General features: G+C 31.3%; 1 protein-coding gene across 10 annotated transcripts in view; it reads right to left on the bottom strand.

Moving 5' to 3' along the window:
- LOC143229159 (ELMO domain-containing protein 3-like) overlaps positions 1-16,579 on the bottom strand; it is a 146,997-nt gene that overhangs the window by 77,141 nt on the left and 53,277 nt on the right. For all 10 annotated transcript variants that reach the window (XM_076461076.1, XM_076461072.1, XM_076461078.1 and 7 more), the window contains one exon: positions 1,958-2,081. In XM_076461076.1, coding sequence (XP_076317191.1) covers positions 1,958-2,081 — 124 coding nt within the window. The remainder of the gene's footprint in view (positions 1-1,957; positions 2,082-16,579) is intronic.

The raw sequence follows: 16,579 nt of genomic DNA on the forward strand, positions 1-16,579 counted from the left end.
CTCTAAAAATACTGTAGACAACAGCACATAGTCATCTGTTGCTTATTCCAAAAGTAAATGTGTTACCTGGAGATGTATAGCACATAAAAAGATAATATTTCATTCACAGAATTATGATTTGAAAATCTGGGACCTTTGAACAAAACAGGTAAATCATAAGCATGTTATGTTAAAAAAATATTTGTTAAATGAGATTTGCATAACAAAAAAATTTTCTCTACTGAAAAAACTTTTATAGCACTCTTTGGTGTATTTGACAACTTACTACTATCAACCTATAAACTTAGTCTTTCTATGCAAACATTTAACATTTGCTCTAATTATTTGAATATTCACTGAAAAGTTCTTTTCTTCAGTATACATTAAAGCATATTGGATACCAGGAACGTAATAGGAAGAAACTGATCAGAACATTCGAAAATCATCAACAGTTGTCATACATAAAATTTTTTTTGGTTATTCTTCATTCAAGAGAACTAAAGTTTCTATATTTAATCAACTTAAATGACTAATAAAGAAGCTTTATTGTAATTTTCAATCATTCTTGGAGGTTAAGCTATCATTTTGATAGAAAGAGCTGCATACCTAACTCCTTGAACTTATCAGTCAGACATGAATACTAGTAGCTTCTGAGCAATCATTTTTGTTATAAAATATCCCCCAAAACTATGAACCATTGTATGTGTCTTTCACAACTGTTAATTTTTTATCAAGTTCTTTCTTTCTACATTCCACAGTCACATGAAAAACACTAAAATATCAAACATTTCTCTTAGATTTTACAATTTAATGTAATGAACAGATACATTTTTAATATGTAAAAATTCATTACAAAATAACTGCCTTGTCCTCTAATTTTCCTTTTCCCTCTAATGTTTTGCAATGACTTTTTTCAAGTTCTTAATTATACTTTTTATTTATTTGCTCCACTTGTCTTAGTTTACCCCTTTCCATGATTTGCCTTGGGTATATTCCATGTTTAAAAAATATCTGCACAAGTTAATCTAGACAAACCATTTCTCATTATGTTTTATAAAGTACTTGCCTAAATTTACTCCCATATTATCATGTATTACAACAGGATAACCTGCCAATTCCTAATATCATTTCTAAAAAATGAAAGAAAACCTGACATGGAAGGAGTTCATTTTAACATAAAGTTATCTTGGCTCCATATGCATTTTATATAGATTTATTTCTTCCCTCACTTTACCAACATATTAATGCCAAATACTATATCAAACAAATCACTAACGATCTAAAGACTGTGTCATGTTGTGAACTTTGGATATTAAAATTGTTACACTGATTTTCTGTCTCCAATGAAAATAAATGTTGACTAATAATCTGAAAAGCTTTTATTAGGTTCCAAATGTTGAAAGGTAGCCAGAATTGGTGTATTCTTATTGCAGTTGTTTTCTATGAATTCTTAGAAAATAAGTATACCCTTAAAAAATATCTGTAAAGCTCTCTTTCACACAAATTATCTTATGTTGACTTAAATGAAATACTTCTCCCACACACACTAATATTGTACTTAATAAAACACACTTTGAACCTCATTATAACTTTTTAAAACAGCATAAATTCATTATCATATTATTATGCTATCATATTATCATTATCATATTTTATTGGTCACAAAAATGTTTTTCTTACAAAGCATGACCACCAAGGGTGATATTTATTCTTGCATTCTCTAGTCACATGAAAAAATAGTAAGACTTGTATAATTACATATTGGGGAATTTATTATTCACATTAATTTAGGATGAAAATACTAGTGTACAAATATTGTTTATTACAGTGGTTATAATAAATATCATGGTTGATAACTAACTATATGAAGTTAATTTTTTATATAGATGGTTGTAATAAAAAGTTACTTTTGGTCTTGGAAACAAGTAGTTAAATTGCATTAAAAATGTACTGAGCATAGCTTTAAAACATTACTCACACTGAGCAACTGCAAATACCAAGTTTCTTTCAGGTACAAGTTCAACTTTTAACTTTGGAGGACCAACCAGCCAATGTATTATAGAAGACAGTCCATTTCTTCTAATAACTGGTTTAATTGACTGCTGTGAAAAATATAAGTTAATATTGTTAATACTTTTTGAATAATTATTATTCTGTTTTTGATATATTGAGGTTTAAATATTCTGAATATTGTCGATAAATACATAGTAACACTTGATATTTGTAAACTAAGTTAAAAGGCTATGAATTTCTTATTCTTTTTAAATTGGCATGCCTGATTATAAAAACTGAGCATGGCTCAAATTTAACTGACAATGCTTAAGTGCCACTAATTGAACAGTTTGTAACAAAGAGAAAATAATTATACATAAATAGTATCTTTTTATATGTTATTACTGAATCATTGTAGAAATATATCACATTTATGTCATCATACATCTTTGAATGTGTGAAAACCAAAATGATCAGACAGGAATGCCTACAGTTTTTTTGTTCCTTTTTAGACAATCACTTAATACTTCCTTCTGTTTCTGCTATACAATTTTCAAATGCTACAGCATACTGCTTTGCTTCTCTTATGCAACATAATTTTTCAACTCAAGTCACACAAAGCATAATTATCTTTTTTTTTTTTTAATGGATCTATACAACCTTGGTACTGTAATTACAGATGAACAGCACCTTGTTTCCTGTTATTATGAAATTCCTAACTGGATTTGTGTACTCATAAATGTTTAGATATATGAAAACCTACCTTGTAGTGAGATGTAAACTATTTTCAGTTTTGAAAGTAAAATGGTAAACAGTGTTCACAGTGTTAAAGGATGCAAAAGTTGGAAATCTTAGGAACTGAAAACTCTAAACTTTGGAAGCAAATTAGCAACTTTGTGAAAACCCACAGGACTATGAAAAATCCTTAAAAACATTTTTTAACTCCTCACCAAAATGCTGAATAATATTTATTCAATATACCCTTAACCAAATGAGCTAGATTTAAATGACAAAGTATTATTACACATTATAATTTCACTGAAGAAACTAATATTTAGAGTTAAACTTTAAAAATATAAATTTTATAATAGGAACTTTTAGAATATATCTCATAAGCCCACCTATAAAACAAACAGCACAAGAAATTTTACAACGTAATCCACAGATAACATTGCTTTAAAATATTCTTATTGTTAGTGTTTCTAGAAGACAAAAAATGCTTCATGAATTATTTTTAGCTCTGGTTAATGCACCACTCTTCATAATAAGCTTTATATATCTATGGGTGAGGTATTTAACTGTGATCTCCGAGTGTCTTAAATTTAAATGTGTTATCTATTATCAGGTAATTATATATTTTTTTTCTCTAAAACAATTATGCATGAGCAATGAACTGCTCATATCTCCTGCTAATTCCAGAATTTTTAGAAGCAAATTAACAAATTTTATTTTTCAAGCTATATTACTAATCTTCCCAATTTAATTTTACAAACAAGACTTATCATCAATAACACCACCTTCTGTATTATTTTAAGCCTCACCCCCACTCCATTATTTTTGTAAAACTGAAAATGGAATTACATTTATTTTCTCTTCATAAAATCTTTTCATTTTGCACACACTTATCCCTCTGTCTCAATTTTGTATTTTAACCTCACATGACAATTTGGCCATAAACTCAGGTTTGCTACAGCCATATAAAGAGGGCACTCCAAGATTAAATGTCAAAGACATACAATTCCACCTTCAACAAGTTCCATCTATCAACATAGCATTGAGAATCCTTAACTTATCCTCATTTCAAGCCTTCCTGTATTCTAACTGGTATAGTGTAGTATATGAACATATCGTGCATTCGTATCTTCTTCTAATATAACAGCATTTATTCTATACAAGTGCAAGCTTCACATAACACATAATATAAAAAGCTGTTCAGTAGATTTTATTCTAGCTGAATTTGTCTCTTCACTGTTTTTTGAAGATAAGAATTGATTTTCCTGGGGAAACCCTGTTACAATACTGCACATTTTGAAAATATATCAAGAATGTAATTCTTCAATGATTATTTAGATGACATCTGGAGGTTATGAATTCACCTATGTTAGAATGAGAATGATTAGTCATGTTGATAGCAGTGGTCACTCTGTATAAATACATTTTTTGCTAACTAAGGAATGATGGATTTAATGTTTGTTTGTTTAACAGGATCAGCTTGAGCAATTTAATATGGAAGATCCAGAAGAATCACTTGTTGTTTGTATAAAAGAAAGCAAATACATACACTGTATTTTAAATATGGTATGTCAATGATTGTATTATATTTTACTTTCATTTCCAAGTCTTAATTACCCAGAGATTTAGCATTACTTTGTAATCAGTACCTTAAGTAAATTTACTGTTAAAACTATAAAAGCAAAGTTGGGCATTTTGAACAAACTTAGAACTTAGCAAGTTTTTTTGGTGAATAAGTGTGTTATATATAAAAGAAGATTTTTTTTTTATCAATATCTGTCTTTGAATTTCCAAAGCCTCTACTGAGACAGTCATACAATTTTCATAACTTCTTGATCCTCTTAACTGAATATCAAGTTTTTTTCTTTCAGTAAACTTTATATTTCATCTCTTAACACTCCTAGTGAATAACATTTTCTCCTGTGCACTGACTGCAGTATTGATAAAAAAAATTCCACATCACATATCTTAACAGTCTTAATCTATTCACCATTATTATTATTGCTGTAATTTGCACCCACTGAAGTTGCAACTTTTGGATCAAAAGTAATAACTCCTAGTACCAACCAAGTACCCATATCTCATAAAGCTGACTTGCATCACACAATCTAGCATCATGTTTAACATTGACACTCAAACTACTTTAGTTTTATAATTTATAATATTTAAATCTGAAATACTTTTGTTTAAATTACAGAGTAAAAATATACATAAAAAAGCAAGAATTTGTAGTTCTCAGTTTTCTGACCTCTAGCACTGGAAATATTTGACATTCTCCCCTAAGCCTTGTTGTGTTTCATAAATTCTGATATATAAAGAAAAGATTCACATAGCTTTTAAAAAACTATGAATTTTATAACAAAAATTTATTAGTCACTGAAACCACATGTCTTCAAACTACTATAATTTATCCAAATTTCTAAGTAAGCAATAAACTGGTTTGAAAAATTCCATTTGGAACAGCAAAATCTGATCAACACAAGTATTTCTAATTGACTAATGGATTACCAGTGACAAAAGTTAATGGAGAACTGTAAAATTAAAACAGAGGAGAATATGATCTTCCTGTTGGTTATATGCATGTCCATCAATCATGCAAACTGATTAATAAATAATTTTGAAACTTAGAGAGAGAGGTGAGCTGCTTTTCTTGTGGATTTGACAAAGTTATTGGCGTCTCAACAAATAAAAAGAGTAGAATATTAAAACAATTTGAGAATCTTGCTTGTAATTGCATACGCTTTGAATGAAACTGGTTGAAAACTACAGTAGCCTATTTTAAAATTTAGAAAATTTTAAATGTAGAAATCAGAACTCAGATGTATCATTTGACATAGACAAATAACTGAGGTTTTTAAAAATATTTTTTAAAAATTTGAATGAGAAAGATAAAATTTAGATAATATAAAAATTTACTTTTGAATCGGTGCTTTCATATTCATTTACCAACATACACTGGTGATAAAGTTATTGAATTTTGAATGTAACACAATAAAACATGCACTCTTTAACACAATTCTATAGAAAGACTAGCATTACTATACTGTTGCTCTAATGCTAATTTAGTTTTGCTTGAATATACTACACATACACAGGAAGTATGAATCAGTGAGTCAGTTTTCTTCAGTTTCTTTTCTTTAACTAACACAGCCTTCAGTGGAGCTAATGTATTCTCATTGAGTATAAAAGCCTTTTAGTATGAGTTTGTGCACTCTAAAGCTTGCAGAACTATTTTTAAGGGAAATGAAGTGCTAACCTACAGATTTTGATCTGAATATTTTACACTAGAAACAAAGTGTATGAATGGGATGATTTACTTTGATAGTCAACTTCAAAGTGAGGCAGAAATTTCTGAAGATTCACACTCATCCAATATAATTGAAACATTTTAGAGAAAAGGAAAATGTGTAGCATATAAAGATTAAGAACAATACTGAGAAAACAAGAACAGAAACACCACAGATACAAAACAGGGAAGAACTGTAATTTAAAGCATGGATGAAGCAAATTATACCAATGTTTCCAAAATTAATTTACGTTATGCAAAAGTAAACCTATTTACTTCTGTTTAAAAATTCATATTAATTTTAATAACAGTCATTCAGAAGCTTCTTAGATAATGTTTAACTTTCTTTTAACCAGATTAGTTAGTATAACTATAAAAGCACAATTTATTACCTCAAAGTAACATGTTTATATTAAAAGAGTGTTTGTTTGTTTTTGAATTTCACACAAAGCTACATGAGGGCTATCTGCACTAGCATAATTTAGCAGTGTAAGACCAGTAGGAAAGAAGCTAGTCATCACCACCCACCATCAACTCTTGGACTACTCTTTTAGCAATAAATAGTGGGATTTACCATCACATTATAATGCCCCCATGGCTGAAAGGTTAAGCATGTTTGGTGTGACAGGGATTAAAACCCATGACCCTCAGATTACTAGCCGAGTTAAATCGAGTTAAAAAACTGTGACCAATGCATAACCTTGCCAAGGTAATCTCCTCCTTCTAATCCTTATGGAATAAGAAGGCTAAAGCCAAAGAGCAACAGAAGGTTTTATTTGGAAATGATTGCTGCCAAATAGTGCACAGGATCATAATCCATGAATGGTACAGGCACATCAATGAGAGCATCAGAGCATATGAACTTAGCTGCAGTGTCAGCAAGATTGTTGCTGGAAATACAGACTTGGCCTGATATCCAGATAAAACAGACAGAAATGGAAAATAAAAGGAAATGGGCCAGTCAAATTTGAATATCAATGAGAACAAAGTAAGAACCAGCATGAAGTGCTTCCAGGACCAGTAGAGAGCTAAGTGAGTCAGTAAAAATTGTATCATTGGTGTACTGCACAGCTTTCAGGGCAAGAGAAATGGCATACAAATCAGCAGTGAACACAGCAACTATAGAGGGATCTTGTGTACAACCACCAAATCACAACAAAACATAGCAGTGCCCACAGAATCACCTTATTTCAAACCATCTGTATAAACATGAAGAGGAGAAGGGTTCAAAAGATGTTTGGAAAATATAAAACAGTACTTCCATTAGGGAGTATCCACTTTCCTCAGATGACTCATAGAAAGATCACAGATGGGGATGATAATAAGCCATGGTGAAATGGGCTTACCAGTGGAGACAGCAAAGTCATCCAAAGACAGACAGTCCTGATAGATCCACAGACCAGAGACCCAAATGAGGGCATGATAGATCTCTAGCACAGAAAGTCAATTAGCTCCCAAAGAAGTGGGAGAGAGGACATGGAGGATTTTAAGTGCCCTTTTACACTTGACACATATGCTTGATGTGTGGAATGAAGGTCTGCTGATGGTCAAAGATAAGTCCCATGAACTTTGTTTTAGGGACCACAGAAGAAGAAAAAAAAACATCACTGAGATGGAGCTTGGAAGTTGGGGTGAATGCCCTATTCACAGCAAAAATGCACACAAAGAGTTTTAGAGAAAGAAAATGTAAAACAATTTACTGTGGTCCATTTCAATAACTGACTGAAGGCAGTTTGAAGTTGCTACTCAATAAACTTCATGCTTGATGAATGACACAAGATATAGAAGTCATTGACATATACTTCAATTGCAGTATTAGGTGGAAGTTGTTTACTGATGGCATTAATCTTCACATTGAGAAGTGTGACACTCAAGACACAGCTTTAAGGACCTCCAAGTTCCTATAACAAAGAATGGGAAAGCACCAAGCCCAAAAGGACTTGGAATTGCTGATCTATTAAAAAGTTCTACATGCAACTAATCTGAATGGAGGGCTCACAAAATATCATACCACCACACAGAATAATAACCCTTCTCAAGATAAAATAATTCAGAAAGATGTTTTCACTTGAGAAAGGCTTCCGTGACTGGCGTTTCAAGTTGAATCAGGTGGTTCATGGTGAAGTGGTTTTGTTGGAGCCCACACTGGGTGAGCAAGAGGAGATTGTTTGATTTCTGAAATCAAACAAGTTGAGCATTAACCACCCTCAACCTTACACAGACAGCTCATCCAAGCTTATGGATGATAGTTAAAAGGAATCATGGTATCCTTTGTAGACTTAAATTAGGAGAGGACAATAGCCCTGGTGCTAAGGAACAGGAAAAACATTATCCTGCCAGATCCGCTTAAAATCAATCAAAAGAATAGCAAGAGAAGCAGGAGAGAGATGGTGCAGCATCTCATAGTGAATACCATCAGGTCTGACCAATGTACTGCCAGACTGACAAAGGGGCAATTATAGCCATAGAGATGATTGGCCTGATGGTTAGGAAGGTGGGAGATGAAATAGAAGTGCTAGATGCATTTGGTATGCAGAACTCCACCAAGGACAAGGATACTATGGAAAACATGTTGAGATTTTTGGAACAGATTGAGCAGCAGTTGTCTACTGATGGCAGGATCAAGTTCTGAGAGATCAGTGAAAGAGGACCAGGTGGTCTGGTCCAGCTCCCACTAAGACACGCAGGTTGGGTGGGATCAACCACAGCCAGTCTCCTTCAAAATGATAAGAAAATTATCACTACACCATGGGTCACTGTCAACCTCTCCAAGAGAAACAAGAGAAGAGCAAATTGGAGCAGATAGAGATCAATACCAGTAAAAGACTGACTAGGTGCCTTAAATTAAGCATAAAAACCAGTACTGAAGAGAAAAAGGTTGTTATCCAAGAGTATATACTCTATAGAATGATCCCTCCCTTCACTATCAGCATCATCCCAGAAAAAATTACATCCATTAAAGTCCCTGAGGATTAAAGAGGGAGATGGCAACTGTTTAATGACAGCATTCAGGTTGGGTTGACCATAAATCTCTCCAGAGAAAACAAATAGTGATGGTACGACCCACGGAAACATGGATGGCTTTGGGTTCCTAGGGTGTATCAAATAGCAAAAACAGGACAGGCAAATTCCAGTTCACCACAGTGTTACACCTCCATGAACTCATTCATCAAACAACATGTCATTCTGGTACAAAGAAAACTGTTGAAAAGTGACTGCATTGGCAGGTTTCAAAAATGTGTCTTGTAAGAAGAGACACAGAGAATGATAAAAATCAATTAAAGCCTTAATGTCATCTGCATTAAAACTGAAACCTTGACAGTTCCACTGTACCAAAGTAGTTATTTTTATTTATGTGTAGGAGAATTGTGGGGAGAGCCCTTTTCTTTTCATCCACTTTGTTTTTCTTTATGCGAATGGAGTCTGTCAAACTCCATGGATCCTGCTCTGGGTCAAGTGGGCAGATCTCTGTCAGTGGATGAAGATTGTAGTGAAAGAAGGCATGAACAAATAATAATTTTGCATCTCTGGGCTAAATAAGAAGATGCACCCAAGCAAAAGATAGAAGCTAAACCCAGAGGAAGTGAATCCAAGGAGCCACTAGAAGGAATTATGGGGACTAGAGAAAGGCATAGACATTGACTCATCAACTCTTTTAACCATGAAGGGCAAAAGACTCAAGTGGTTTTGAGAACAACTTTGTCAGAGGCATGGAAAAATCTGTCTGCACTTCCACTGTAGCAGTGGATTGGAGTGCACCAGCATATGTTCAACATGGAGTGAAAGATAGTGACTTCCAAGCCTCTGGATAGGATATATTGTTCATTATTTCTAAATGTTCACCTCTTTCTTTTCCACCCAAATAGCATACTAACAAAAGTATGGGGAAATAGGAACCATTACAGTTAACTCAATGAGGTTCTAGTTTGCACTTATATGCATCATGGTCTTTGTCACCACAATGAAGACACATTAAAGAACCATGACAAGATGCCTTTGAATGACTGAAATTCTGACATTAGAAACATCAGAGAAGATTGAGAATGTACGGCCTTGGTAGTGACAGGCAGGTAGATGTGGAGATGTAAATATCAAAATAAGAACATTTGTAAGCAGCATTATCCCATCCTTATGGGTGAAAATATGGCACACTTCAGAAATGCTTTTGTTGGAGAAACCACCAAGGATTTCTGACTCAGGAATGTTCTTTAAATTCTTCTTAACAATAACTCCTCTTGAGAAGTTCAAAGTATTATGGAGAGTAACTTCAATAGGTATATCTGCAATGGCCTTCAATTTTAGAAGGAGTTTAGAATGTTGTAATGTAGATATTTCCACCAAAATGTTTCCAGAGTGCAGCTTCCTTACTGACTTGGGGGAGCCAGCAAGCCCCTCTAATCCTTTTTTAATATAAAAGGGATACATTTACCATAATGATTTCTCAGATAATGAATGAAGAGTGAGAAATCTAGGTGTGGAATCTGATTGTGATCTAAGTGTGGTAGTTTTTCAATTATCTTTTTTGTTTCAAGGCTTGGTGAACCAATAATAAATAGAATACATTGCAGTGCCCACTGACTTCACCCACCATGATGCCCTACAAGGGGATGCATAACAATACCACATAAGGACACTGCAACAATGCCAGGGTTCATGAGTACTACATCCAAACACCAATATTAGACACAAGGTACACAGCACCTGTTAACCCTAACTCAAAAAGACTAGCCAACTGACCCTGGGGAAGCACCCCAAGGCCACTCGTCTGCAGGAATTCAAGGCCAAAGTCGTGCACTGGGGTGTGACCCTCAACTGCCAGGAACATCTCCCCTTCACAGGTCACCACACACAGCAAACACACAGATGGATGTTCTGATCCCAGAGGAGGTAAACAGAGAGCACAAAATCTTCTCTGAGAGGTCCTCTCACCATATACAGAAATCCACCTCAATGGGCCTAACACCAAGATTACAGACAATAACTAGGTAATGGTTAGTAAAGAATGAGCAAGAATCAGGTGAATAAACTCAACCAAATTTGGCTGATATTACAAGGGCCATTGTTACAGTTCAGTGAAAGATTGCCTCGCTTTGGCAATTTCTATTGTTTTTAAACAATTTGTTTCAGTTTTTAGTTTTGGGCTGGTGTAGGAAACATATTTCATCCAAAAGTGTATTTTGTGACTTCACAGAAATTGATGGCATGTTAAAATAGATATCTAGAATTTGTCTCTGTGCATGTGACTTTAATGTTCTTTGCATCCTATTTCCACAGAATCTGATGTTAGTTCTATACATTTCTTTCCATTTTTATACAGTATACCATATACCAAAATAGGTTGATACAAAAATTTCCTATAGGAATCCTATGAAATCCTATAAGACATCCTAAAGGATTGTATTGTATGGGATCATATCAAAATTTAAAGCCTATAGGATATTTAATTTAATTTTTAATTCAATTTTAATTCAAAATTGAATTAAAGTACTTTAATATAAACATATTTTCTTGAAATTACTATAATCAAGTATATTAAAACAAAGTTTTAAATTATGTAAGTTTCATTTCTTTATTTTAAAAAGAAACATCTAAAACAGCAACTGAAACTGCAGATTTTGATTTTACATGATACATTCATGGTTAAAATTCTGAAGTGTAAGGGCTAATATGGACTGTAGACAAAGATGGTCCGAGTGCATTTCTAGCTGTCTGTGGGGAAAACTTCCAAGGATTTCTTTTACATGAAACAACATTCTAATATTTCTGAGTTTAAGGTCAGCCATGCCTAACAGCAAAGCCAAAGCTGTACTGCCAGATATAGTTTGAAGTTGAATGGCATGTTTATAACCAACAGAAAGATATTTTTCACTATTAAGTTACAACTTGAAGAAACTTCTACCTATGTATGGATCTGTACTTTGAAATAGAAAAGACGCTTAGTTCATTGTTCCCTTGAGGCGTATATAGGGATTAGCAAGTGTTTCTCACCTTATAAATATTAGTTTGATACACAGTTACATTGCATTTAGGTTTTTAGTTTATATTTTTATTAATAGCATATTATTTGTGTTTATAATTGGTTATTTGAAAATTTTATGATTTTATACACTTAACTTGATGTATTTTGACTTGTGAAAATATCTAAGCAAGATGTTGTAATTCACATATGCAAGTATTAGTGAAAATTTGTGGATCACTGTGGGATTATGTTGACATATCCAAATCAATAATAAAAGACAAAGAAATGGAAAGAAAAATAAACTATAAGTGAAAAGATAAAGATGTGAAATTACACACAAAAGAAACATGACTGAAAAGCATTCTACAAAAATTTAAAAGGCATGTACATATTTCCATTTCTTAAATTTAAACATTTTATTCCAGCGTATATTGATGATAATATCTAGACTTAATAATACAGAAAATGAAAATAGAACAAACATTTACTTTAAAAAAATGTTTGATATTCATTTAGGAGGTTCTAGAGATTATGCAAGTGAAATGTGAAAAACTATATGATAATAATAAATATTATTATACTGAAAATGCAAATCACATTGCATGTAAACTAATCAGAGTATGAGTGCTAATAACTAAATTAAATAATGAATGTTTTATTATAAATTGTAGACAAAAACCAAATTAAATATCTTATTTTTCTAAAATTACATAATCTTAGGATAATTCAAGACAAATTTAAAACTATTTCACCAACTACTTTCATTTTTATAAAGAACTTTCATCACTATTATATATTTACTTAGAATATAAGTTAAATTTCTGGTTACAGCCATAAAAGCTTCTTGGGAACTCTACCTTCTATAGAAAAAATAAATAAAACAAATGCAGTTCTATCTAATGGGATTTGAGTCCCCTTTACCTCACCATATAGTAAAAAATTAATTTAGGTATGTGAATAATGTTATGATATTTTGTCAAGTTCATTATACAATATTATACAATGAACCAACTGTTTATTGAACACTTATGTACATTAAAGATTTCTTTTCTTTCTCACCAAGGTGAACTTCAAAATGGAATCTGTGACATATAGGTTTAACACATTCTTTGATAGATTGTTTAAGCAGAGTATTCATGATGAAACTTTTTAGAATGGACAGCTACTGCCTGTTGTGGAGATACAAGTGTAGAAGACTATGTTTTGAATGATGAAAGACAGAAGACTTTCAAAATGTCGTCTTCTACACTTGTGTTTCTACAACAGGCAGTTGCCATCCATTCTACAAAGTTTCATCAGGTCTAATGCCTTTCCTGATTAGCCGTACCCTTCATAATTATAAAAGACCTAATGGTATTTCTTTGGTTTGGTGATCAAAGCTGTGCTAATAAGCCTTGACCAGGTAAAATTGCAGTTCACAGCAGAGGATACAGCCAATCAGAGAATGCATTAGGCTTCTACATCACAAATTCTCTTTTCAAACTCGCCTTGATGAAATACAAAAGGAACTTTTAACAAAAATATAATTGCAACTTTAAATGAAGATAACAGATATCTTTAAGCAGAAAACATCAAATTCAGGCAACTGCTACAACTTATAACTTTTGGATGTTCATTTGCTTGTTATTTTTGTCAGATTTATTCTTGTTCTCTGTTTATTGTAATGTTAATCACTATACAATGTTACATTAATTTATATTTGTGATTTTCTAGTTACTGCAAAAAGTTTTGTAAATAATGGTAACATAATAGTAGTGTAATTTATCTACATTATTTAAAAGTGTGCTTAAAAGATAAAGTAATTTCAGTGTTTTATTAATAATTTACAAAAATACAATTGCAATTTGTGGATGGTTAACACAATTTTTCACAAAGGTTTACTTGACATGTTTGGTTATGTAGAGAAACTAAATTGAGAAACCTGGACAAAAAAACAATAGTGTTTATGGTTCAGTATCTCTTACATCCTCACCTACAATATTTAGGACTAAAAACATTGTGAAGATATGTTTTATTGCTCTATAACCTAGTCTTAGTTTTACAGAAGTATGATAGCTTTGATATGTGAAACTTTTTTTTTTAGTGTGTTAACAATATCATTTCAAATGCATCTATTCCAATATCCTCAACTGAAATAAATTAAAAAGAAACTCCTAGTCAAATTTCTTAAGATGTATTTTTTTCTGTCAAAATACTATTGAAGTTATTACAGGTATAAAATGTTTAAAAACATTTTGGTGATATTTATAAAAGATTTATATTTATACAATGTTTTATGTTACAGTCATAATGGAATTTTTTCTACATCAATTTCTAATGGTTGAAATAGTTGTCACTACTTACATGAAACACAGTAAACTACTATCCTAATTTATTGGTATTGTAAAACTTAAAACACTTTTGAAACTATCCCTTTATTTACATAAGTGTATGTTACTATGCATAATATAGAATGATTTAGTAATTATATATTTTCATTTGTATTTTAATATTCATTATAACCAATGTTATGACATAAAATACCACTATAATTCAGTTTTAATTTAAAAACTGATACAGTTGTGCTAGTTTATTGTTCTCCCATAGTTGTGTTGGATGTCAAACTACCTTTATTAATATTTCATTAATTATTATTCTATTGACAATTTACCAGAACTGAAATGCTCTAAGGTATATATAAGAAACTGAGAATACATGTAATAACATTTACAACAGTACTTTTAAAACATGTTTGTTATTCCAGTTAATATATATTAATTTTAGAATAAATGGTTAACCTCAGTAACAAAATTAAAATGAAGTTACAGTTATGCATTCATCATGGTATAATAAAATTGGTGTCAGACATACCAAGAATTTTTGCATGGCAAAAGAGTTAGCAAAAAAAAACAACAAAAACTGACAGGAATTTGGTCAAATGCATACAAACAAAGTGAAGTAAAAAAACCACTTGATAAAGACATCACTGATGGATTTATACAAGTACTGTTTTCATTAGGTATGCTCCTAATTTCTCACATTGGTTTTTTCATAACTGATGTGTAAAAAATGTTAAAAAAGAAACTTAAAGCACAATAACCTCTGATAAATGACTACTTGTTATTCTTTTGGTAACATATACAACAAAGAAACTTGCAACAACATAAAAGGATAAGGAGAAAGCAAAGACAGCCAAAAGTTAAATGATGATGCAAAGATAATTCATGAAGAAATAAGCCTGAAAATGTGTGAGTAGAAAAATTCTTTTTTTTTTTTTTAAAGTGAGAAATATAAATATTATTTCTTGAAATCTGTTATAATCTTGGATTTATTAATTTATATAAAATTTCAACTCTGTAAAGTTACCAATGTCTTATAGCTCCTCAACTCTCATCATGTTTTATTCTCAAAAATAAAACTAATACACAAAATTCTTTGGGAACTGACATGCATGTTATATTCTAAAAACATGTGAAATTGAAAAATAAAATATTCAATTTATTTATTTTGCTTTTATGTATTATTAATTTTAAAATCTTAGGAAATAAAATCTTAAAGACTAGATTGTCATTTTATAGGGCACTCATCTGCAGACAAAAAGATATTTTGGATTTTGTTTAATTTTTCTTTAAATTTCATTAATTCAAGTGCTTTAGTAGAAAACATAGAACAGTATTTCATAAAATAAAATTCAAAATATGAGTTAATATTTATATACTGTTTTACATTAAGCACTGTGATATTGCCCAAGGGTAAAATAAAAATAGCATACTAGTAGGGTTAATTCAAATATAAAATTCAACTCTGTAAAATTACCAATGTAAATGATATGCATGTTATGGAAATATGAGATAATTTCAATTAATTTTTAATTTTCGAGATACACAATATGAAATATATTTATTCTAAACTTTAATTTTAACTATTTTCAGTTTTTTCTTTAATTATATTAGTATTCCATTTGTTTACAAAAAAGTTTTTTGTATTTTTTTTTTATAAAGGTTGTCATGAATGGAATGAACTAGGACAACTATAAGAAACTTATAATACCCACTTAATGTGATGTTAATATGAGTATAAATCTTGATTGTGATGAAATAAATACTATAGGTAAGCATAAAAATGAAAGCCACTGCATGCATTTAGGAAGTCTTTATACCTACTCATACAATTAAAACAGTACAAATCTACTGGCCTAACCACACAACGTATCACGCAAATTCTACAGTATATCCCAAGCATAATCCTGTAGGAAAGTTTTTATTATACTCTGTAAACAATTGTATAACATGTCTTAAAATCAAATCATATAGTACCTAATATAAGAAACCTTATAGGACATCCTATAAGCACAGAATCCTACAGGACTATCATGATTCAGTTTAGTATATCCTATAGGATTATTTAAGGATTTTTGTAGTAAAACTCCTGTAGGAAATTTTTGTAAGGGTCCATATGTAACCTCTGTAAAAGAATGTGAAGTCTGTCCTATATACTTCTTACCATACTTGTATGGGGTACTATATATACCTTATATTTTTTCTTCAGTACAGGCTGTTTCAGCTTAGTAAACTAATTTGTTGTTTTTTTCTCAATAGGAGAAAGACTGGAGTTATTGTAATATTTTTCTTTATAGTTTTGAAGCTTCATAC

Source organism: Tachypleus tridentatus, chromosome 10 (genome assembly GCF_004210375.1).
Source record: "Tachypleus tridentatus isolate NWPU-2018 chromosome 10, ASM421037v1, whole genome shotgun sequence".
NCBI lineage: Eukaryota > Metazoa > Arthropoda > Merostomata > Xiphosura > Limulidae > Tachypleus > Tachypleus tridentatus.